This window comes from Coregonus clupeaformis, unplaced genomic scaffold (assembly GCF_020615455.1).
Source record: "Coregonus clupeaformis isolate EN_2021a unplaced genomic scaffold, ASM2061545v1 scaf0007, whole genome shotgun sequence".
In the NCBI taxonomy this organism is placed as follows: domain Eukaryota; kingdom Metazoa; phylum Chordata; class Actinopteri; order Salmoniformes; family Salmonidae; genus Coregonus; species Coregonus clupeaformis.
Genome location: NW_025533462.1, coordinates 566382 through 592935, shown reverse-complemented (window position 1 = coordinate 592935; position 26554 = coordinate 566382). Strand labels below are relative to the sequence as shown.

Genomic DNA, 26554 nt, shown 5'->3' with positions numbered 1-26554 from the left:
GTTTTCTAAGTCCTGCTGCCTCATTCCTCTGCCCGGTCTCCCTACGGCCCTACAGACTGCTGAGGCCCTATTTACACACGTCTTCCGGCACTATGGGGTACCTGAGAATATAGTGTCTGATCGGGGTTCCCAGTTCACCTCGAGAGTCTGGAGGGCGTTCATGGAACGTCTGGGAGTCTCGGTCAGCCTGACCTCAGGGTTTCACCCCGAAAGCAACAGGCAGGTGGAGAGAGTCAATCAGGAGGTGGGTAGGTTTCTGAGGTCATATTGCCAGGACCGGCGGAGGGAGTGGTCAGTTTTCCTCCCCTGGGCAGAAATGGCCCAAAACTCACTCCGCCACTCCTCCACTAACCTTTCTCCATTCCAGTGTGTATTAGGTTATCAGCCGGTCCTGGCACCTTGGCATCAGAGCCAGATCGAGGCACCTGCGGTGGATGAATGGTTTCGGCGCTCGCAGGAGACCTGGAACGCTGCCCATGTGCGCCTGCGACGGGCCATCGGTTGGCAAAAGGCGAGCGCCGACCGCCACCGCAGTGAGGCTCCGGTGTATGCCTCGGGGGACCGGGTTTGGCTCTCGACCCGAAACCTGCCCCTTCGCCTGCCCTGCCGGAAGCTGGGCCGGCGGTTTGTGGGGCCATTCAAAGTCCTGAGGAGATTGAATGAGGTATGTTATAGGTTACAGCTTCCTCCTGATTATCGTATTAACCTCAGGCCGGTGGTAGCTGGTCCACTGCAGGAGTCTGAGATACGGGAGGTTCCTCCGCCCCCACTGGACATCGAGGGGGCACCGGCGTACTCGGTCCGTTCCATCTTGGATTCGAGGCGTCGGGTGGGAGGCCTGCAGTATCTCGTGGAGTGGGAGGGGTACGGTCCGGAGGAACGGTGCTGGGTCCCTAGGAGGGACATCCTCGATCCCTCCATGTTGAGGGATTTCCACCGCAGTCATCCGACTCGCCCCGCGCCGCGTCCTCCTGGCCGTCCCCGAGGCCAGTGTCGACGCACGGCTGGAGCCACGCGTCGGGGGGGGGGAGGCTGCCCCTCCTCCTTGCTCGGGCAGGCTTCGGCGTTCGTCGTCACCGGAATACTAGCTACTGCCGATCTATGATTCTATGTTCTACCTGTTGTCTGATTGTTACACACCTGTTTCCCATTATGTGATTACTCCTTCCCTATTTAACCCGGTGGCTTCCAATGTGTTTTGTGCGTGTTTGTTTTTCGTTTCGTGTGTCGTTGGTGAGCGGGTTTGTTCCTCCCTGTGTGGAGGTTTCTTGTTTTGATTTCTTTACTTATTCAGTAAAGTACATTTCATAGAGTTCTGTGTCCTGCGCCTGACTTCGATCCACCGCATTACACTGACACTCGTGACAGTACAATATGCATGCATGGCATGTTGTATGGACACTATATTGTTATTTACTGTGCTAACACACGTCAATTAACCATCATACAAACACACACACACACATATACACACAAATGCGTGTGTATGGGCGTGCGGATGTACAGTATGTGCACATGCACACACACGCAAACCCACACAGACACACACGTACCCCTTCATTCAAATGGGCTGGATTAACAGTGTGGCACTACAGCAAGGGATGCCCTCTGAGATACCAGTCACGAATACTATAGTATACCATCTCAGAGAGAGAGAGAGAGAGAGAAAAAAACACGTTAATACGTTTGGAGCTGCGATGGGGCTGCTGAGCGAGAAGCGTCTACTCCAGTTCTTGACTTGGGCAGGAGCTCACCGGAATTGAGTACCGGGCACCTCAACTTTTCTTCTCCTTGAGTTCCTGCACCTCCTATAGAATATCAGCGAAAAAGTATTGAGGAGTTCCTGCACCTAAAATGAGTACCGGCACCTATTTCAGTCCAAGTTCCGGTCTACTCCTACTGTGGGTGTGGTGTGGTGACAAATAGTCCCTCAGTGCTCCATGTCGCCGCCTGCACACCGCGCAGCTCTTTCATCTGCCGAGGGAAACTGTAGACGAGGCCTTATTGTAGCCAGTCCAAGTGGGCAGGTCATACATCTCCCCCAGCCTCTTACTGCAGCCAGGAGCCTCTGCTAGCCAAAAGCTGCTGAGTCTTAAATAAACCCTCTTTTATGCTGTAAATAGATGCGTCCAAAATGGCACCCTATTCCCTTTTTAGTGCACTACTTTTGACCAGGGCCCCTATAAGTAGCGCACTATATAGGGAATAGGGTGCCATTTGGCCCTAGAAATATATACACACACTCAGAAAACATTAATGCTTAGCTATTTATAAGCTATCGTTTCTATAAAAACTGTACCAGTGCAAAGTTCATTACGTCTTTCCCCTCGCCGCAAGCTAACAAATTGACGATCCCGAAAGGGAACGGGAGGAGAGAGAGAAATGAATGGCTTCAGTGCTTCTGCACTCTGAGGGGAGAGGAGAGGAATGCGTGACAAGAAGAACAAAAGAGAGTGAAAGGCAGAAAACAAGATACAGAGGGACTGTAACATTTAGAACATGACTAGAAGTAGTGCACCAGTCTCTTTCTTCTCTCTGTCTGTCACTCACCTTTCACTCTCTCTGACTCTCTGTCTCGCTCTCTGACTCCCCCCTCTCTCCCCCTCTCTCCCCCTCTCTTTCTCTGACTCCCCTCTCTCTCTCTCTCTCCCTCTCTGACTCTCTCCCCCTCTCTCTCTCTCTGACTCTCTCCCCCTCTCTCTCTATGACTCCCCCCTCTCTCCCCCTCTCTCTCTCTGACTCCCCCCTCTCTCCAATCTCTCTCTCTGACTCCCCCCTCTCTGTCTCTCTCTCTCTCTGACTCTCTCCCCTACCCTTCCCCCCTCTCTCAATTCAATTCAATTCAAGGGCTTTATTGGTATGGGAAACATATGTTTACATTGCCAAAACAAGTGAAATAAATAAACAAAAGTGAAATAAAAATGTAAAAATAAACAACAGTAAACATTACAATCACAAGTTTCAAAGGAATAGACACATTTCAAATGTCATATTATGGCTATGTACAGTGTTATAATGATGTGCAAATAGTTAAAGTACAAAAGGAAAAATAAATAAACATAAATATGGGTTGTATATACAATGGTGTTTGTTCTTCACTGGTTGCCCTTTTCTTGTGGCAACAGGTCACACATCTTGCTGCTGTGATGGCACACTCTCTCTGACTCTCTCTCTCCCCCCCTCTCTCTCTGACTCCCCCCTCTCTCTCTCTCTCTCTCTCTCTCTCTCTGTATCTCTCTCTCTAGGACTCTCCCCCTCCCCCTCCCCCTCCCCCTCCCTCTCTCTGACTCTCCTCCCCCTCTCTCTCTCACTCTCTCTCTGGTAGCTGGCGGGAGAGTGGCAGTGCTGTCAGGTCTGAGTCAATGCCCTCAGATGTGGACTCATTACACCAGCAAACCTCAAGGTTAGAACCGAGATGGGAGAGGATCGATCCCTGCCAGGGACACACAGCACAGGACTGACGAATGAAAACAAACCAGGACTAGCTGCACTTTGAAACACACACACAGGTTCATGTGAGCACACAGGCACAAACGCAGATGCGTAGCACGCGCACACACACATGTACATGGGGGACCAACGCACACACACACACACAAACATATGCATGCAAGGCACACACACCAGCAACATACTGAGAGAGATGCTTGAGAAAATAACAGTACAGTAACGAAATAGGCCTACAGTTGGGTGTGTAGATTATATATATATCAAAGGTTTTAGAACATTCAAGGGTTTTTCTTTATTTTCACTATTTTCTAAATTAGTGAAGACATCAAAACTATGAAATAACAGATATGGAATCATGTAGTAACTAACAAAGTGTTCAACAAATCGAAATATATTTTATATTTGAGATTCTTCAAATAGCCACCCTTTGCCTTGATGACAGCTTTGCACACTCTTGGCATTCTCTCAACCAGCTTCATGAGATAGTCACCTGGAATGCATTTCAATTAACAGGTGTGCCTTGTTAAAAGTGAATTTGTGGAATTTCTTTCCTTCTTAATGCGTTTGAGCCAATCAGTTGTGTTGTGACAAGGTGAGGGGGGATATAGCCCTATTTGGTAAAAGACCAAGTCCATATTATGGCAAGAACAGCTCAAATAAGCAAAGAGAAACGACAGTCCATCATTACTTTAAGACATGAAGGTCAGTCAATACGGAACATTTTAAGAACTTTGAACGTTTCTTCAAGTGCAGTCGCAAAAAACATCAAGCGCTATGATGAAACTGGCTCTCATGAGGAACGCCACAGGAATGGAAGACACAGAGTTACCTCTGCTGCAGAGGATAAGTTCATTAGACTTACCAGCCTCAGAAATTGCAGCCCAAATAAATGCTTCACAGAGTTCAAGTAACAGACACATCTCAACATCAACTGTTCAGAGGGGACTGTGTGACTCAGGCCTTCATGGTCGAATTGCTGCAAAGAAACGACTACTAAAGAGCACCAATAAGAAGAGGAAACTTGCTTGGGCCAAGAAACACGAGCAATGGACATTAGACCGGTGGAAATGTGTCCTTTGGTCTGGAGTCCAAATTGGAGATCTTTGGTTCCAACCGGCGTGTCTTTGTGAGACACGGTGTGGGTGAACGGATGATCTCCGCTTGTGTATTTCCCACCGTAAAGAATGGAGGAGGAGGTGTTATGGTGTGGAGGTGCTTTGCTGTTGACACTGTCTGTGATTTATTTAGAATTCAAGGCACACTTTCTGCAGTGATACGCCATCCCATCTGGTTTGGGCTTAGTGGGACTATCATTTGTTTTTCAACAGGACAATGACCCAACACACCTCCACACTGTGTAAGGGCTATTTTACCAAGAAGGAGAGTGATGGAGTGCTGCATCAGATGACCTGGCTTCCACAATCCCCCGACTTCAACCAAATAGCGATGGTTTGGGATGAGTTGGACCGCAGAGTGAAGGAAAAGCAGCCAACAAGTGCTCAGCATATGTGGGAACTCCTTCAAGACTGTTGGAAAAGCATTCCAGGTGAAGCTGGTTGAGAGAATGCCAAGAGTGTGCAAAGCTGTCATCAAGGCAAAGGGTGGTTATTTGAAGAATCTAAAATTTGTTTAACACTTTTTTGGTTACTACACGATTCCATATGTGTTATTTCATAGTTTGATGTCTTCACTATTATTCTACAATGTAAAAATAAAGGAAAACCCTTGAATGAGTAGGTGTGTCCAAACCTTTGACTGTTAGTCTGTATATATAAATACATATGCTACATGACCAAAAGTATGTGGACACCTGCTCGTCGAACATCTCATTCCAAAAATATGGACATTAATATGAAGTTGGTCCCCCCTTTGCTGCTATAACAGCCTCCACTCCTCTGGGAAGGCTTTCCACTAGATATTGGAACATTGCTGCGGGGACTTGCTTCCATTCAGCCACAAGAGCATTAGTGAGGTCGGGCACTGATGTTGGGCGATTAGGCCTGGCTCGCAGCCGGCGCTCCAATTCATCCCAAAGGTGTTTGATGGGGTTGAGGTCAGGGCTCTGTGCAGGCCAGTCAAGTTCTTCCACACCGATCTCGACAAACCATTTCTGTATGGAGCTCGCTTTGTGCACTGGGGCATTGTCATGCTGAAACAAGAAAGGGCCTTCCCCAAACTGTTGTCACAAAGTTGGAAGCACAGAATCGTCTAGAATGTCATTGTATGCTGTAGCGTTAAGATTTCCCTTCACTGGAACTAAGGGGCCTAGCCTGAACCATGAAAAACAGCCCCAGACCATTATTCCTCCTCCACCAAACTTTACTATTGTCACTATGCATTCGGGCAGGTAGCGTTCTGCTGGCATCCGTCAAACCCAGATTTGTCCGTCGGACTGCCAGATGGTGAACCGTGATTCATCACTCCAGAGAACACGTTTCAGCACAACGCGTTTCAGCACTCGGCGGTCCCGTTCTGTGAGCTTGTATGGCCTACCACTTCACGGCTGAGCCGTTGTTGCTCCTAGACATTTCCACTTCACAATAACAGCACTTACAGTTGACCGTGGCAGCTCTAGCAGGGCAGAAATTTTACAAACTGACTCGTTGGAAAGGTGGCATCCTATGACGGTGCCACATTGAAAGTGACTGAGCTCTTCAGTAAGGCCATTCTACTGCCAATGTTTGTATATGGAGATTGCATGGCTTGGTGCTCAATTTTATACACCTGTCAGCAACGGGTGTGGCTGAAATAGCCGAATCCACTAATTTGAAGGGGTGTCCACATACTTTTGTATATACTGTGTATACAGTGGGGAGAACAAGTATTTGATACACTGCCGATTTTGCAGGTTTCCCTACTTACAAAGCATGTAGAGGTCTGTAATTTTTATCATAGGTACACTTCAACTGTGAGAGATGGAATCTAAAACAAAAATCCAGAAAATCACATTGTATGATCTTTAAGTAATTCATTTGCATTTTATTGCATGACATAAGTATTTGATACATCAGAAAAGCAGAACTTAATATTTGGTACAGAAACCTTTGTTTGCAATTACAGAGATCATACGTTTCCTGTAGGTCTTGACCAGGTTTGCACACACTGCAGCAGGGATTTTGGCCCACTCCTCCATACAGACCTTCTCCAGATCCTTCAGGTTTTGGGGCTGTCGCTGGGCAATACGGACTTTCAACTCCCTCCAAAGATGTTCTATTGGGTTCAGGTCTGGAGACTGGCTAGGCCACTCCAGGAACTTGAGATGCTTCTTACGGAGCCACTCCTTAGTTGCCCTGGCTGTGTGCATGGCCCCATCCATCCTCCCCTCAATACGGTGCAGTCATCCTGTCCCCTTTGCAGAAAAGCATCCCCAAAGAATGATGTTTCCACCTTCATGCTTCACGGTTGGGATGGTGTTCTTGGGGTTGTACTCCAAACACGGCGAGTGGAGTTTAGACCAAAAAGCTATATTTTTGTCTCATCAAACCACATGACCTTCTCCCATTCCTCCTCTGGATCATCCAGATGGTCATTGGCAAACTTCAGACGGGCCTGGACATGCGCTGGCTTGAGCAGGGGGACCTTGCGTGCGCTGCAGGATATTAATCCATGACGGCGTAGTGTGTTACTAATGGTTTTCTTTGAGACTGTGGTCCCAGCTCTCTTCAGGTCATTGACCAGGTCCTGCCGTGTAGTTCTGGGCTGATCCCTCACCTTCCTCATGATCATTGATGCCCCACGAGGTGAGATCTTGCATGGAGCCCCAGACCGAGGGTGATTGACCGTCATCTTGAACTTCTTCCATTTTCTAATAATTGCGCCAACAGTTGTTGCCTTCTCACCAAGCTGCTTGCCTATTGCCCTGTAGCCCATCCCAGCCTTGTGCAGGTCTACAATTTTATCCCTGATGTCCTTACACAGCTCTCTGGTCTTAGCCATTGTGGAGAAGTTGGAGTCTGTTTGATTGAGTGTGTGGACAGGTGACTTTTATACAGGTAACGAGTTCAAACAGGTGCAGTTAATACAGGTAATGAGTGGAGAACAAGAGGGCTTCTTAAAGAAAAACGAACAGGTCTGTGAGAGAGAAGGAGAAGACAGATGTCCTTTGTGTGCGCAGTATGAGTTCAGTATAAGCTTTACTGCCTCTCAACTCTGCCTATCACCCCCCGGCAGTGGCGGCTCCTGAAAAAATTCTCAGGGGGGGCAATTTTTCTGATGATTTAGGTGACCTACACACATTTTAAAAAAGATATGTCCAGCAACAACATGAAGACAGGGGCAGCATATAAGTCAATACCAGAAGCATTTATTGACTGATCTCAAAAGTGTTGGCTTACCAGGGTTGGCGGAGCCCTCAGTTTCATCTTTGCCTCGCAAAGCTAACTCAAACACTCCGCAAAACTTCACACACTGGATTAGCCGGCTGAGGATGTGGCGGTTCTTGCTAATGTCGTAGTAAATATATTTGTTATAGTGAATATGGAATATGATATGTTGAGTAAAATGTTGTGCTAAGATCTATTTAGGTCAGGAGCTGGTTATAAGTTCTGTTCCTATCCAATAACAATGGACAAAAGGGTCCTATCTTGTCAGCCTTGTCAGTTTCAGTTCTCCAGTAAACTTGTGATTATCAACACTAACCTCATCGTTGTGGCGGCGGACAGCTAGCCTGTATCCCTCATCCAGTTGAGTGGGAATGTTCACTCTCCCCAAAGCAGACAATCTCAAACAGCTATCCATGTGGGTCTTTGACAGCTCATGTTTCTTAATCTTTCCTGAAAGATGGTGCATGTCCGTTACACACCAGTCGCTGTCCAAGCGGTGCTGTCTGCCGTGCCGCCTTCAGGGTGAAAGAGTAAGCAGGGGGGTAGCAGAAGACTGCATTAGCTACATCGCAGCCTGCTAGCCAGGTTTTTCGTTCGTACCAATTTTTGGAAAATCCTCGGGTGTAGGACTTCCCCCCCTTTAGTAGAAACCTGTTGAATTATTAAATTTGGTCTGGGAGGTCCTAATTGTTTCGTTGCCAATTTATCTTCATTTGTTCGCCGACAAAAAGGAACTTCTTTCAAAGACACAATCGAGTTGCACTGAAGCCTAGCCATTTTGATAGAAGTAGTGAATTGATTGACGCTGCTACCCGCTCTTTTCTTAGTTACGTTCATGGTTATATGTTACGTATGACGAAAGCGCGTAAGTGCAAGCCCTCAGAAACCCATAGAGATTGTATTGAAAGCTCTGATATTTGAAAAAATAGATTTTACATGGGAGTCTATGACAGACTTCTGGGCGATTTTCAACCTGACTGAAATCGCCCCCAAAAGGGGGGGCCATTTGAAGCACGACTTTAGCCTGATTGGACATTTAGTGGCACTGTGGCAGATCAGACGTCTAGATTACAACACTGATAACTACTGTTGCCGTGATATAATTGATTAGAAAAAAAATCCCTTCCTTTTCCCGTTTGGCAGTGCGTCGCCCATATCGCCCTATTGAACACACCGCCCCTGCCCCCCGGAGAAAACAGAGTGTGTGTCGTGAGTGAGTGACAGGAACAGGAGTACATTCCATGTCTAGTTAGTAGGCGTAATGCAAAGCTAATCGGCATTGTGGCATTCATACACCACCCGTATCTTACAAATGTATCTCGGAAAACTATCTGTCTTTATCTAGAATCTTTATAACAATTCACTGTGGGGGAAAAAATAAAAATAAAAATAATAATTCACTGTGATAACAAAGGCAGCTTTCAAAGTGGAACTCCTCTTGCATTAATGCAACACAAATCAGAAAAGAACATATTTATTTGATTCCACCATCCTCAAATGGCTGAGCCCTTCATACAACCACAGTGTAGATTGAAAATGGGAAAAGGTAAGTTGCAATTTCACACCACGCAGAAGTGTGAATGTTTGTGTATTGCAGTAGGAGAAATCCAATCTAGAGGGAGAGTATCTCGTTGCATTGTTTACACCCTACGTGACTAATGGACTGAGACATTTATGTCTGCATCCCCAATGGCATCATATTCCCTATATAGCACCTGATATACACCTTATTCCCGATAGGTAGTGTACTACATAGGGAATATTGTGCTATTTGGGACACAGACATTCACAGCAGCCACAAACTCATATGCATGTTGCCGATGTGAGTGTGACTGCATCTCAATCATTCACTGTTGTTCTATTGAAAGATCAAATACACCGTGTTTTTCCAATTGTTCGCGTGAGCAGGATAATAATTGTCTCCCTTGGTTGTGATGTGAGACATGATTGTCATAGTATATGTTATTTTAGGTAAGCCTATATTCATATTACTGCTGCTTGGACAAAACTGAAATGTCACTAGACTGATCCAGTGTAAGCCTATAGGCGTATGTTATTAACATTCAAAAGCCCTGACGTTTAAAAAGTTATCTTCTCTACAGAATACAACAACGAACACCACAGATGCCAGGATACCATTGGCTGGAAGTGCACAGAGTGAAAAAGAGAAGCAGACAAAATGTTTTCTGAGCGAGTGTGAGATTCATGAGCGAGTCCATGTGCATAGTCTTACTGACTGTGAGAATGGGAGCCATCTCCAAACTCAATGCATTTAACATTTTAGTCATTTAGCAGATGCTCTTATCCAGAGCGACTTACAGTTAGTGCATTCATCTTAAGATAGATGGGTGGGACAACCACAAATCAGAGGCATAGAAAGTACATTTTTCCTCAATAACGTAGCTATCAGTAGAGTCGGGGGAATGTTACAACCATCTTTCAGACATTGTCAGTAGCCCAACTATTCTTCAACCAGAAACCACAGCCTTGCTATAAGGTGATGGATGGGTAATGCTATGAAAAAGGTATCTGACCGAAACTGGGTAAAATCGTGTGGGAGTTACAGTCTAGGCTATCGGCTATTATTTCTACAATGGTGGCTATTGTAAACCGCCCCCAAAAAATGCCTAACACCAAAACAAACACAAAATGTTGTCATAATATATGCACAAACTGTTTCGACTGGGAAGCTTGCGACAGGTTTAAACCATATTCATACCATTCTCTCTCTCTCTCTGCATTAACCATATATTCTCTCGTTACACCTGCATCTATTATAGGACGCCATTAGGACATTAGGACATTAGAAGTGCGTCCCAAATGCCACCCTATTCCCTGTATAGTGCACTACTTTTGACCAGGGCCCATAGGCCATTTGGGACGTAACCTAGGAAGGGATGGGACTGTGGAGGAAAGCCATTATCTGTAGGCCCCTAATAGAAATTATAATGGGGATATTAACAGGTTTGAAAACAGATACATCAGGGAAGATGAGCTCTCTGTCCGCCAACGTTGCTTCACTGCCGTGACAAATGAGGCCATGTTGGTTTTGGTCATGTCACTTGGCTGAGGCCCAATTGAAAAAGAAATCTCCGGTGACCTTCTCCCCTACCTCACCTCGCTGATCAACTCATCCTTGACCGCTGGCCATGTCCCTTCCGTCTTCAAGAGAGCGAGAGTTGCTCCCCTTCTCAAGAAACCAACACTCGATCCCACTGATGTCAACAACTACAGACCAGTATCCCTTCTTTCTTTTCTTTCCAAAACTATTGAGCGTGCCGTCTTTAGCCAACTCTCTTGCTATCTCTCTCAGAATGACCTTCTTGATCCAAACCAGTCAGGTTTCAGGACTGGTCATTCAACTGAGACTGCTCTTCTCTGTGTCACGGAGGCTCTCCGCACTGCTAAAGCTAACTCTCTCTCCTCTGCTCTTGTCCTTCTAGACCTGTCTGCTGCCTTTGATACTGTGAACCATCAGATCCTCCTCTCCACCCTCTCCGAGCTGGGCATCTCCGGCGCGGCTCACTCCTGGATTGCGTCCTACCTGACCGGTCGCTCCTACCAAGTGGCGTGGCGAGAAGCTGTCTCCGCACCACGTGCTCTCACCACTGGTGTCCCCCAGGGCTCAGTTCTAGGCCCTCTCCTTTTCTCCCTATACACCAAGTCACTTGGCTCTGTCATATCCTCACATGGCCTCTCCTATCATTGCTACGCTGACGATACACAACTAATCTTCTCCTTTCCCCCTTCTGATAACCAGGTGGCGAATCGCATCTCTGCATGTCTGGCAGACATATCAGTATGGATGACGGATCACCACCTCAAGCTGAACCCTGGCAAGACGGAGCTGCTCTTCCTCCCGGGAAGGACTGCCCGTTCCATGATCTCGCCATCACGGTTGACAACTCCGCTGTGTCCTCCTCCCAGAGTGCGAAGAGCCTAGGCGTGACCCTGGACAACACCCTGTCGTTCTCCGCCAACATCAAGGCGGTGACCCGCTCCTGCAGGTTCATGCTCTACAACATTCGGAGAGTACGACCCTGCCTTACACAGGAAGCGGCACAGGTCCTAATCCAGGTACTTGTCATCTCCCGTCTGGACTACTGCAACTCGCTGTTGGCTGGCCTCCCTGCCTGTGCCATTAAACCCCTACAACTCATCCAGAATGCCGCAGCCCGTCTGGTGTTCAACCTTCCCAAGTTCTCTCACGTCACCCCCCTCCTCCGCACACTCCACTGGCTTCCAGTTGAAGCTCGCATCCGCTACAAGACCATGGTGCTTGCCTATGGAGCAGTGAGGGGAACGGCACCTCTGTACCTTCGGGCTCTGATCAGTCCCTACACCCAAACGAGGGCATTGCGTTCATCCACCTCTGGCCTGCTGGCTCCCCTTCCTCTGCGGAAGCATAGTTCCCGCTCAGCCCAGTCAAAACTGTTCGCTGCTCTGGCACCCCAATGGTGGAACAAGCTCCCTCACGACGCCAGGACAGCGGAGTCACTCACCACCTTCCGGAGGCATTTGAAACCCCACCTCTTTAAGGAATACCTGGGATAGGATAAAGTAATCCTTCTACCCCCCCCCCCCCCCCACCCCCAAATTGTAAAGTGGTTATCCCACTGGCTATAGGGTGAACGCACCAATTGGTGAGTCGCTTTGGATAAGAGCGTCTGCTAAATGACGTAAATGTGCCCTTGAGCAAGGCACTTAACCCTAATTGCTCCTGTAAGTCGCTCTGGATAAGAGCGTCTGCTAAATGACTAAAATGTAAATGTAAATGTAAATGAGCACATGGTGATATGCTGTTGGAGGAGAATCCCCACGGCGATAACATGCCAACAGTTGCTAATAAACATCTTCCTTATGTAGACCTCGTTAGTCACCTCTAGCCTAGTTGCCAGATCTGTAGTCATGTAGAGGATTTGGCTAAATCACAAACAGATCTGGCAACGTATAATTTCTTTCCATAGCATAGAAACATGTCTTGTGTTTTAAGCGTAGGCTATTTGATTTATTTTCTGAAGCTATTCTCGGTGTGTTGCTGGTCATGGCTAAATGACTTCACCCCTCCTGTGTGTGTGTGTGTGTGTGTGTGTGTGTGTGTGTGTGTGTGTGTGTGTGTGTGTGTGTGTGTGTGTGTGTGTGTGTGTGTGTGTGTGTGTGTGTGTGTGTGTGTGTGTGTGTGTGTGTGAAAGCCCCTCAGCCCTCCTATGAGGCTGTCTGGGTGTGTTTGGCTGGAATGAGTATGTACTGTTATTGATCAATCACACACAAAGGCTGAGGTGGAGAAGCAGCACAGCGGGAGTGGGCCTCACGTCAGGGTGTGAGTTCCTGTGAGAGGGAGAGGAAGGGAGAGAGAGACACCGCTGTGCCATCAGTCTCTTAGCAAACCACAATGGAGAAATGGGATTCAGCAGGCTCTCTCTCTCTCAATTCAATTCAATTCAATTTAAGGGCTTTATTGGCATGGGAAACGTGTGTTAACATTGCCAAAGCAAGTGAAGTAGATAGTAAACAAAAGTGAAATAAACAATAAATATTAACAGTAAACATTACACTCAGAAGTTTCAAAAGAATAAAGACATTTCAAATGTCATATTATGTATATATACAGTGTTGTAACAATGTGCAAATAGTTAAAGTACAAATGGGAAAATAAATAAACATAAATATGGGTTGTATTTACAATGGTGTTTGTTCTTCACTGGTTGCCCTTTTCTTGTGGCAACAGGTCACACATCTTGCAGCTGTGATGGCACACTGTGGTTTTTCACCCAGTAGATAAGGGAGTTTATCAAAATTGGGTTTGTTTTCGAATTCTTTGTGGATCGCTGTAATCTGAGGGAAATATGTGTCTCTAATATGGTCATACATTTGGCAGGAGGTTAGGAAGTGCAGCTCAGTTTCCACCTCATTTTGTGGGCAGTGTGCACATAGCCTGTCTTCTCTTGAGAGCCAGGTCTGCCTACGGCGGCCTTTCTCAATAGCAAGGCTATGCTCACTGAGTCTGTACATAGTCAAAGCTTTCCCTAAGTTTGGGTCAGTCACAGTGGTCAAGTATTCTGCCACTGTGTACTCTCTGTTTAGGGCCAAATAGCATTCTAGTTTGCTCTGTTTTTTTGTTTGTTCTTTCCAATGTGTCAAGTAATTCTCTTTTTGTTTTCTCATGATTTGGTTGGGTCTAGTTGTGTTGTTGTTGTTGTTGTCCTGGGGCTGTGTGGGGTCTGTTTATGTTTGTGAACAGAGCCCCAGGACAAGCTTACTTAGGGGACTCTTCTCCAAGTTCATCTCTCTGTAGGTGATGGCTTTGTTATGGAAGGTTTGGGAATCGCTTCCTTTTAAGTGGTTATAGAATTTAACGGCTCTTTTCTGGATTTTGATAATTAGCGGGTATTGGCCTAATTCTGCTCTGCATGCATTATTTGGTGTTTTACGTTGTACACGGAGGATGTTTTTGCAGAATTCTGCATGCAGAGTCTCAATTTGGTGTTTGTCCCATTTTGTGAATTCTTGGTTGGTGAGCGGACCCCAGACCTCAGAACCATAAAGGGCAATGGGTTCTATAACTGATTCAAGTATTTTTAGCCAGATCCTAATTGGTATGTCAAATTTTATGTTCCTTTTGATGGCATAGAAGGCCCTTCTTGCCTTGTCTCTCAGATCGTTCACAGCTTTGTGGAAGTTACCTGTGGCGCTGATGTTTAGGCCGAGGTATGTATAGTTTTTTGTGTGCTCTAGGGCAACGGTGTCTAGATGGAATTTGTATTTGTGGTCCTGGCAACTGGACCTTTTTTGGAACACCATTATTTTTGTCTTACTGAGATTTACTGTCAGGGCCCAGGTCTGACAGAATCTGTGCAGAAGATCTAGGTGCTGCTGTAGGCCCTCCTTGGTTGGTGACAGAAGCACCAGATCGTCAGCAAACAGAAGACATTTGACTTCAGATTCTAGTAGGGTGAGGCCGGGTGCTGCAGACTGTTCTAGTGCCCTCGCCAATTCGTTGATATATATGTTGAAGAGGGTGGGGCTTAAACTGCATCCCTGTCTCACCCCACGGCCCTGTGGAAAGAAATGTGTGTGTTTTTTGCCAATTTTAACCGCACACTTGTTGTTTGTGTACATGGATTTTATAATGTCGTATGTTTTTCCCCCAACCCCACTTTCCATCAATTTGTATAGCAGACCCTCATGCCAAATTGAGTCAAAATCATCTCTCTCTCTCTCTCTCTCTCTCTCGGCATGGGAAATGTATGTTTACATTGCCAAAGCAAGTGAAATACAGTGAGCTCCAAAAGTATTGGGACAATGACACATTTTATGTTGTTTTGGCTCTGTATTCCAGCACTTTGGATTTTAAATGATACGATGACTGAGGTTAAAGTGCAGACTGTCAGCTTTAATTTTAACCGTTTAGAAATTACAGCACTCTTTGTACATAGTCCCTCCATTTGAGGGGGACCAAAAGTATGGGGACAAATTCACTTATGTGTATTAAAGTAGTGGTCCCATTTGCATAGCACCCAATGACTACATCAAGCTTGTGACTCTACAAATTGGTTGGATGCATTTGCAGGTAAATAATGTAATGTATTGTGTCATTTTGGAGTCACTTTTATTGTGAATATAAAATGTTTCTAAACACTTCTACATTGATGTGGATGCTACCATGATTACGGATAATCCTGAATGAATCGTGAATAATGATGAGTGAGAAAGTTACAAACACCCAAATATCATACCCCCAAGACATGCTAACCTCTCACCATTACAGTAACAGGGGAGGTTAGCATTTTGGGAGGGTATGATAGCTGGAACACCACACCACCACAACATAGCCTTCCTCTGATAACTACGCCACACCACCACAACATAGCCTTCCTCTGCTAACTACGGCACACCACCACAACGTATTCTTCCAATGCCAACTATGCCACACCACCACAACATAGCCTTCCTCTGCTAACTACGGCACACCACCACAACGTATTCTTCCAATGCCAACTATGCCACACCACCACAACATAGCCTTCCTCTGCCATGTCAGCTGGAAAATATCTCCACTTATAGGGAGTTCCGCTCAGGGCCTGGCCCCTGGCCCACCGGGGCCCCCACACACATGCTAAACAGCTGCTGATAAAGAGACAGGGAGATAGTGGGTCCACACTGCTAACTACGCCACACCACCACAACGTAGCCTTCCTCTGCTAACTACACCACACCACCACAACGTAGCCTTCCTCTGCTAACTACGCCACACCACCACAACATAGCCTTCCTCTGCTAACTACACCACACCACCACAACGTAGCCTTCCTCTGCCTACTACACCACACCACCACAACATAGCCTTCCTCTGCTAACTACGCCACACCACCACAACGTAGCCTTCCTCTGCTAACTACGCCACATCCCCACAACATAGCCTTCCTCTGCTAACTACGCCACACCACCACAACATAGCCTTCCTCTGATAACTACGCCACACCACCACAACATAGCCTTCCTCTGCTAACTACGCCACACCACAACGTAGCCTTCCTCTGCTAACTACACCACACCACCACAACATAGCCTTCCTCTGCCAACTACGCCACACCACCACAATGTAGCCTTCCTCTACCAACTACACCACACCACCACAACATAGCCTTCCTCTGCTAACTACGCCACACCACCACAACATAGCCTTCCTCTGCTAACTACGCCACACCACTACAACGTACTCTTCCAATGCCAACTATGCCACACCACCACAACATACAACATAGCCTTCCTCTGCCAACTACACCACACCACCACAACGTAGCCTTCCTCTGCTAACTACACCACACCACCACAACGTATTCTTCCAATGCCAACTATGCCACACCACCACAACATAGCCTTCCTCTGCTAACTACACCACACCACCAAAACATAGCCTTCCTCTGCTGACTACGCCACACCACCACAACATAGCCTTCCTCTGCTAACTACACCACACCACCAAAACATAGCCTTCCTCTGCTAACTACGCCACACCCCCACAACATAGCCTTCCTCTGCTAACTACGCCACACCACCACAACATAGCGTTCCTCTGCTAACTACACCACACCACCACAATATAGCCTTCCTCTGCCAACTACGCCACACCACCACAACATAGCCTTTTTTGCTAACTACACCACACCACCACAACATAGCCTTCCTCTGCTAACTATGCCACACCACCACAACATAGCCTTCTTTTGCTAACTACGACACACCACCACAACGTAGCCTTCCTCTGCTTTAGTAGCAAAACACTTAGCTAGTCACTCAGCACTAAGGCCCCACCTCAGATAGATCACTCAGCACTGAGGCCCCACCCCAGATGGATCACACTGCATGTTGTTCTCATTGTTCATTGATGGGCTTGGCCTTTCTCTTTTACAGGATATGTCTTGCTTTTGTCTCTTGATTGCTCAAATGCCTGTTTATTTTTATTTTTTTGACTGCTATGAAAAAAGTAGCGGACAGAGCCTGTATTGTGGACGGTGTTCAAGAAAATACATAATTGTGAGTTCAAGAGCCACAGATATAGGTATATATACACAAAAAAAAAAAATATGTATGCACGCATGACTGTAAGTCGCTTTGGATAAAAGCGTCTGCTAAATGGCATATTAAATCTAAAATACACTAATATATATATATATATACAAAAGTATGTGGACACCACTTCAAATTAATGGATTTGGCTATTTCAGCCACACCGGTTGCTGACAGGTCTATAAAATCGAGCACACAGCCATGCAACCTCCATAGACAAACATTGGCAGTATAATGGCCTTACTGAAGAGCACCATCATAGGATGCCACCTTTCCAACAAGTCAGTTCGTCAAATGTCTGCCCTGCTAGAGCTTCCCCGGTCAACTGTAAGTGGTGTTATTGTGATGTGCAAACGTATAGGAGCAACAACGGCTCAGCCACGAGGTGGTAGGCCACACAAGCTCACAGAATGAGACCGCCGAGTGCAGAATTGCGTAGCGCATAAAAATCGCCCGTCCTCGGTTGCAACACTCACTATCGAGTTCCAAACTGCCTCTGGAAGCAAGTTCAGCACAATAACTGTTTGTCGGGAGCTTCATGAAATGGGTTTCCATGGCCGAGCAGCCTAAGATCACCATGCGCAATGCCAAGCGTTGGTTGGAGTGGTGGAAAGCTCACCGCCATTGGACTCTGTAGCAGTGGAAACGCGTTCTCTGGACTGAAGAATCATTCTTCACCATCTGGCACTCCGACAGATGAATCTGGGTTTGACGGATGCCAGGAGAACACTACCTGCCCCAATGCATAATGGTCTGGGGCTTTTTTTCATGGTTTGGGCTAGGCCTCTTAGTTACAGTGAAGGGAAATCTTAACGCTACAGCATACAATGTGGCAACAGTTTGGGGAAGGCCCTTTCCTGTTTCTGCATGACAATGCCCCCCGTGCACAAAGCGAGGTCCATATAGAAATGGTTTGTTGAGATTGGTGTGGAAGAACTTGATTGGCCTGCACAGAGCCCTGACCTCAACCCCATCGAACACCTTTGGGATGAATTGGAACGCCGACTGCGAGCCAGGCCTAATCGCCCAACATCAGTGGCCGACCTCACTAATGCTCTTGTGGCTGAATGGAAGCAAGTCTCCGCAGCAATTTTCCAACATCTAATGGAAAGCCTTCCCAGAAGAGTGGAGGCTGTTATAGCAGCAAAGGGGGGACCAACTCCATATTAATGCCCATGATTTTGGAATGAGATGATGGCCGAGCAGGTGTCCACATACCTTTGGTAATGTAGTGTATTTTCTCTGAGTGTGTCAGTGAGTGTATATGGTTGTTGGAGAAGATGTACTGTAAATTGTTACTAACGCGGGCCCAAGGCTGTTCGTCTTACCCTGTTTGTAATTTGCAGTGTGTTCTTGCTCTGATCACTGTCAGAAATGTCCTTACACACACACAAACAAACAGAAACACACTATCGGATGTCCATTTACTTCCTTTACCAGTCTCATGGCCTTTGGGGCCAGATTTTACTACAGAGCCACTCAGTGCTTCACTCCCACTTCTGTAATCCAGTTTTGCATCCTATTAAGGTTTTATGGTCCTCCGGCCCAGCTTGAGCCCTTAGAATTACTTTATAAAGATGGAAAGAGGGGATAGGCTGTTAGCCTATGTATCAGACACACACACACACACACACACACACACACACACACACACACAGAGAGAACATGGAGTGATATTTTGCCTCCACACTCTGCCTTTAGTACTATTGGCTGTCAGTCAGTTGCAAAAGCGTCTCCGGACATTGGCAAGAGACATTTCCTCCCTAGCAATTTGGTTCCATCTTTGTCAAGCTGAATGGGTGAACTCGGATTGAACGGCAGCCATTTTGTTCCATCATCTTTGGAAAGCTGAAAACAGAGGACAAGTTGAAGCGAGAGGTTTTACTCTGCCCAAATTCTGTCCATGAAAATGAAGTGAGGAATTTTTGTATGGAAGTCAATGAAAGTGTTGGTCAACAAAAAATTTAATTGCTAATTTGCTACGTGAGGCTTATTTGATTGAATATAAGTTTTGTAATGGCTAGGTTGTTATGAATGCACTGATATAAGTGGACGCACGTGGCATTTCGGCAACTACAGTGCATACCCAAGAAGACTCAAGGCTGTAATTGCTGCCAAAGGTGCTTCAACAAAGTACTTGTCACGCTCGTTGAAGGACAGGTCGGACCAAGGCGCAGCGTGATATGCATATGTCGTATCGGGTGAATGGTGGCCATTATTGCTGTCAACAAAGAGTCCGTTTATGCTGCATCGTGTTAGAGGCTTTTATTAAAATCACGAGGTTACAGCATAAGTGACAGGTGACATGACACCCGGAGAGCGACGCCTCAGAATGGCTGCTCGCTCTGCCCTCTCCTTCGTTTTCCCCCCTATTTATAAACAATGATGCTCCCTCTTCTGGCCAATCACCAGTCTCCCCTGTCTACAACACACTTCCTGTCGGTTGTATGTGGCGTTACACCTAAAACATTCCCTTTTGATACTAACATAAACAACATTCCATTTCTTCATGAAACAGTCATAATGTTAATACACCACACATACATGTTTATTTAAACTTAACACTCGACTAAACGAAACGTGACATCAGAAGGCTATACACACAAACCAAACTCACCGAGCACAAAACAAGATCCCACAACACAGGCAGGAAAACTGGCTGCCTAAGTATGAACCCCAATCAGAGACAACGAGTGACAGCTGCCTCTGATTGGGAAACACACCCGGCCAAACAGAAATACAAACAGAATCAACACACACATGATATTCACACCCTGACCAAACTAACTAGAGTTCTATAGGTCAGGGGGGCATGACCCCCCCAAAGGTGCGGACTCCGGCCGCACAAACCTGACTTAACAGGGGAGGGTCCGGGTGGGCTTCCAGCCTCGGTGGCGGCTCCGGCTCCGGGCTTGCCGTCTCCTCCCTTACTGACTCCGCGTTGCACCCCTGGACCGGTCTGGACCTCAACGCGGAGCTTCCCCTCTCAGTCCTCTCACAATGCACCGATCCCTGTCTGGACCCTGGTGTGGGAGACTCCGAACCTAGAGAGGGGCTAACGTCTGGACCCGGAGTGGAGCCGCTGACCGGAGCTGCACCGGATCCCGGTGGAGCGGACTACTCTGGCTCCGGAGTGGAGCTGCTGACCGGAGCTGGACTGGGCACCGGTGGAGCGGACCGCTCCGGCTCCGGAGTGGAGCAACCGACCGGAGCTGGATCAGGCACCGGTGGAGTGGACTGCTCTGGCTCCGGAGTGGAACCGTTGACCGGAGCTGGACTTGGCACCGGTGGAGCGGACTGCTCTGGCTCCATGGGTGGAACCGTTGACCGGAGCTGGACTGGGCACCGGTGGAGCGGACTGCTCTGGCTCCGGAGTGGACCAGGCACCGGTGGAACGGGCACGGCCGTGCCGGACTGGAAACACGCACCACTGGTCTGGTGCGAGGAGCAGGAACGTGCCGGGCCGGACTGGTAACATGCACCACTGGCTTGGTGCGGGGAGCAGGTACGGGGCGTACCGGGCTGGCGACACGCACCACTGGTTTGGTGCGAGGAGCAGGCACGGGCCGGACCGGACTGGGAACACGCACCACTGTCTTGGTGCGGGGAGCAGGTACGGGGCGTACCGGACTGGGAACCGGCGCTGGAGGTCTACGACTGTCTCCGTCCTTTACACTCCGCGCCCCGTCCTCCTCCAGTGAGGACTCCTCTTTGAGCCCCCACGAGTGCAGTGGTCGGGGCTCCTCTCTGTCGCTCCCCGACCACCCTTTTAGCCCCCCCAAAAAAAATATTGGGGCTGTCTCTCCTTCTCCACCTTGATCCCTTTCAGGGCCTCCATCTGCTTGGCCAGATCCTCTCTTATTTCCCTCCAAGTCCATACTCTCTGCTCCTCCTGGGCACGCTGCTTGGTCCATTGGTGGTGGGATCTTCTGTCACGCTTGTTGAAGGACAGGTCGGACCAAGGCGCAGCGTGATATGCATACATGTTTATTTAAACTTAATAAACTTAACACTCGACAAAACAATAAACTAAACATGACGTCGGAAGGCAATACACACAAGCCAAACTCACCGAGCACAAAACAAGATCCCACAACACAGGCAGGAAAACTGGCTGCCTAAGTATGATCCCCAATCAGAGACAACGAGCGACAGCTGCCTCTGATTGGGAACCACACCCGGCCAAACATAGAAATACAAACAGAATCAACACACACATGAAATTCACACCTTGACCAAACTAACTAGAGTTCTATAGGTCAGGGCGTGACAGTACTGAATAAAGGGTCTGAATACTTACACTACCGGTCAAATGTTTTAGGACACCTGCTCATTCAAGGGTATTTCTTTATTTTTACTATTGTCTACATTGTAGATTAATAGTGAAGACATCAAAACTATGAAATAAGACATATGGAATCATGTAGTAACCTAAAAAGTGTTAAACAAATCAAAATATATTTTATATTTGAGATTCTTCAAATAGCCACCCTTTGCCTCGATGACAGCTTTGCACACTCTTGGCATTCTCTCAACCAGCTTCATGAGGTAGTTACCTGGAATGTATTTCAATTAATAGATGTGCCTTCTTAAAAGTTAATTTGTGGAATTTCTTTCCTTCTTAATGCGTTTGAGCCAATCAGTTGTGTTGTGACAAGGTGTGTGGGGGGTAAACAGAAGATAGCCCTATTTGGTAAAAGACCAAGTCCATATTATGGCAAGAACAGCTCAAATAAGCAAAGAGAAACGACAGTCCATCATTACTTTAAGACATGAAGGTCAGTCAATACGGAACATTTCAAGAACTATCAAGCGCTATGATGAAACTGGCTCTCATGAGGACCGCCATAGGAATGGAAGACCCAAAGTTACCTCTGCTGCAGAGGATAAGTTCATTAGAGTTACCAGCCTCAGAAATTGCAGCCCAAATAAATGCTTCACAGAGTTCAAGTAACATACATCTCAACATCAACTGTTCAGAGGAGACTGTGTGAATCATGCCTTCATGGTCGAATTGCTGCAAATAAACCACTACTAAAGGACACCAATAAGAAGAAGAGACTTGCTTGGGCCAAGAAACACGAGCAATGGACATTAGACCGGTGGAAATGTGTCCTTTGGTCTGGAGTCCAAATTTGAGATTTTTGGTTCCAACCGCCGTGTCTCTGTGATCCGCATGTGTATTTCCCACCGTAAAGCATGGAGGAGGAGGTGTTATGGTGTGGGGGTGCTTTGCTGGTGACACTGTCTGTGATTTATTTAGAATTCAAGGCACACTTAACCAGCATGGCTACCACAGCATTCTGCAGCGATACGCCATCCCATCTGGTTTGGGGGTAGTGGGACTATCATTTGTTTTTCAACAGGACAATGACCCAACACACCTCCAGGCTGTGTAAGGGCTATTTTACCAAGAAGGAGAGTGATGGAGTGCTGCATCAGCCACCCTTTGCCTTGATGACAGCTTTGCACACTCGTGGCATTTTCTCATCCAGCTTCACCTGGAATGCTTCTCCCACATATGCTGAGCACTTGTTGGCTGCTTTACCTTCACTCTGCGGTCCGACTTTAGAGGAACACACAGAGGAATGAGCCCAAACCATTAGAGAAACAAACAGAGGAATGAGCCCAAACCTTTAGAGAAACACACAGAGGAATGAGCCCAAACCTTTAGAGAAACACACAGAGGAATGAGCCCAAACCTTTACAGGAACAAACAGAGGAATGAGCCCAAACCTTTAGAGAAACACACAGAGGAATGAGCCCAAACCATTAGAGAAACAAACAGAGGAATGAGCCCAAACCTTTAGAGAAACACACAGAGGAATGAGCCCAAACCTTTAGAGGAACACACAGAGGAATGAGCCCAAACCTTTAGGGAAACACACAGAGGAATGAGCCCAAACCTTTAGAGAAACACACAGAGGAATGAGCCCAAACCTTTAGAGAAACACACAGAGGAATGAGCCCAAACCTTTAGAGAAACACACAGAGGAATGAGCCCAAACCTTTAGGGAAACACACAGAGGAATGAGCCCAAACCTTTAGAGAAACACACAGAGGAATGAGCCCAAACCTTTAGAGAAACACACAGAGGAATGAACCCAAACCTTTACAGAAACACACAGAGGAATGAGCCCAAACTTTTAGGGAAACACACAGAGGAATGAGCCCAAACCTTTAGAGAAACACACAGAACGCAGAGTCCTATAAGCCCAGCAGTCTAGGGAGTTCTGAATGTGCGAGACAGTTATTGCTTAACAGGCTCCTTTTTATGTGACTAGTCCCCTTTGTGTTTTAATGAGCAGCTAGCAGAGAGGGTGAAAAAAAGGGAGGCTGGAGGAGGAAGAGGAGGAGGGAGAAAGAAAAATTGAGAGAGGCAGTGAGAGAAGGCTTTTCAGAGCTTCTCTTCAGTCCTAATTGTACTTGTGAGTGTGGGGCGCGAGGGGTCCCCCTTGAAGTGGGAGGAATAATTGGCAGGTAGGATTCCTCTCTCTCTCTTTCTTTCTCTCTCTTTCTCTTTCTCTCACACACTCCTCTCAGGTGGAGTGCCTATCTCTTTCGGTCTCTAGTGTGAGGTCAATGTGTTCCCACAATATCTCTATTTGCATGTCCTGAATTACAAATCACTCCTCACTACAGCAAATACTGAAACTCTCTCTTCTGCCAAGACAGAGAGGGATGCTTGCATACTGTGTATGTGTGTGCATATGTGTGTGTGTACAAGCCTGTGCATGTGTGCATCTTGTGTGTGTTAAAGAACAAGTATCTAAATGTCTTTTTTGCTAATTCAATTTTTGTAAATCCTTAATTTCACATCAGGGCATTCCACATAATTTGAGAGAGAGAGAGAGAGAGAGAGAGAGAGAGAGAGAGAGAGAGAGAGAGAGAGAGAGAGAGAGAGAGAGAGAGAGAGAGAGAGAGAGAGAGAGAGGAGAGAGAGAGAGAGAGAGAGAGAGAGAGAGAGAGAGAGAGAGAGAGAGAGAGAGAGAGAGAGAGAGAGAGAGAGAGAGAGAGAGAGAGAGAGAGAGAGAGAGAGAGAGAGAGAGAGAGATATGCAAATGCAATTCAGTGGGCAGCACTGTATTTGAAATGTCAGAAACATCACATTAACCGCGGCATCAGATTTAGCGTGGCCTGGTGGAATCTATTTCTGTATCACTGTCTCTCAGAGATGTCAATGTTTAACATCCCCTTCCCCTCAGTCCTAACACCTAGGGGAGGAGAGGAGTGGCTACCTAGCTAGGATTTGTATTTGTATACTGCAATTCAGCTTCTAGCTGTGTACATGAAATAAAATAAACTTAATCTCCCTGTCCGGTCCACAGTGAACTCGGGGGATGGCATTGACTACAGCCAGCAGAAGAGGGAGAACATCGGAGACCTGATCCAGGAGACCCTGGAGGTGTTTGAGCGCTACGGGGGCGAGGACGCCTTCATCAACATTAAATACATGGTGCCCACCTACGAGTCCTGCATGCTCAACTGAGTGGAGGGACACAGTTGCAACCACCCAACATCATTAACTCACCCTCAACCCTTCAACCACCCAACATTATTAACTCCCCCTCAACCCTTCAACCACCCAACATCATGAACTCAGCCAACATCATTAACTCACCCTCAGCCGTTCAACCACCCAACATCATTAACTCACCCTGAACCCTTCAACCACCCAACATCATTAACTCACCCCCAACCCTTCAACATCAGTAACTCACCCTTCAATCACCCCAAATCACTAACTCACCCCCAACCCTTCAACCACCCAAAATCACTAACTCACCCCCAACCCTTCAACCACCCAACATCCCTAACTCACCCCCAACCCTTCAACCACCCAACATCACTAACTCACCCCCAACCGTTTCCCCCCCCCTCCACAACTCACCCCAACCGTTTTTCCCCTCTCCACAACTCACCCCAACTTGAGCCAACCCCTCTCTACACTACCTTTGTGACCCATTAAATTCCTAACTGCAAGTTATAATTATTTTTCAACTGTGTGTGATTTGGTCATGTATATTTCTACCACTACACGTCACACACTTCTCTTGTCAACGAGGTTGACTAAAGGACGCTCACTCTCTCTCATTAAAAGCAATATTGTCAGGTCCATCTTCCAATTTTTTCTACATTTCTATTTGTCCCAGGTGTAGCGAGGAGTAGGCAGGAGGCAGTCGCAGTTTTAGAACTACTGAATTTATTTAAGCACCATAGATCAAAGCGGGATGAAACCCAAATGCTGTTGTGCTCAAAATATTCATTTTGCAGCTGGACCCTATGAGATAATTCTCAATTTAAAATTAGTTTTGATCAAATGATGACCATATATCCTTGAAATTCAAATCGAGACCTCGAAGCCAGTTCCACTGCATTTTATTTAATTTTAATTCTTCCCTCTAATCAGGGATTTAGACCTGGCACACCAGGTTGGTGCAATTAATTATCAGGTAGAACAGAAAACCTGCAGTAGTCCGGACCTCGTAGGGTAAGATTTAAATATCCCTGCCATATATCATAGCAACAGGTAATGTACTGGTAATAACAGTATTATTGTGTAGTAGGCAAGACTGTCTTCCACTACTGCTGCTCCTGGGCTGGAGCGTGCCCGAGCATGCTGGGAAATGCCCGGTGGAATGAGGGCCAGCAGCATTCCAGCATGCTGCTTACTCGTTGCCACAGAGCTCCCGGTAACCTGCTCTCTTGCCTTTGAACCGTATGCCAAACACACAGTGTGTGTGTGTGCGTGCGTGCGAACGTGTGCGTGTTGTTTACCTCGAGCACACACCCCAGTGACCTGGTAGGGAAGCAACACAAGTCCCTCTAAGATACAATAACACTTCTGACACCAACCCTCTCACACCAACCCTCTCACACCAACCTTCTCACACCAACCCTCTCTCACCAACCCTCTCTCACCAACCCTCTCTCACCAATTCTTTCTCACTAACCCTCTCACACCTACTCTCTCTCACCAACCTTCTCTCACCAACCTTCTCTCACCAACCTTCTCTCACCAACCCTCACACCAACCCTCTCTCACCAATACTCTCTCACCAACCCTCTCTCACCAACCTTCTCTCACCAACCTTCTCACACCAATCCTCACACCATCCCTCTCACACCAACCCTCTCACACCAACCCTCTCACACCAACCCTCTCACACCAACCCTCTCACCAACATTGTGTCTCCTCAGTCCTCTTAGGC

General features: G+C 47.0%; 1 protein-coding gene across 1 annotated transcript in view; it reads left to right on the top strand.

The window, feature by feature from the left end:
- Positions 1–25088, top strand: part of LOC121538732 (parkin coregulated gene protein homolog) — a 261418-nt gene extending 236330 nt beyond the window's left edge. Inside the window, exon 5 of the mRNA XM_041846891.1 lies at positions 24671–25088. Coding sequence (XP_041702825.1) covers positions 24671–24831 — 161 coding nt within the window. The 3' untranslated portion in view covers positions 24832–25088. The remainder of the gene's footprint in view (positions 1–24670) is intronic.
- The last annotated feature ends 1466 nt before the right edge of the window (positions 25089–26554 follow it).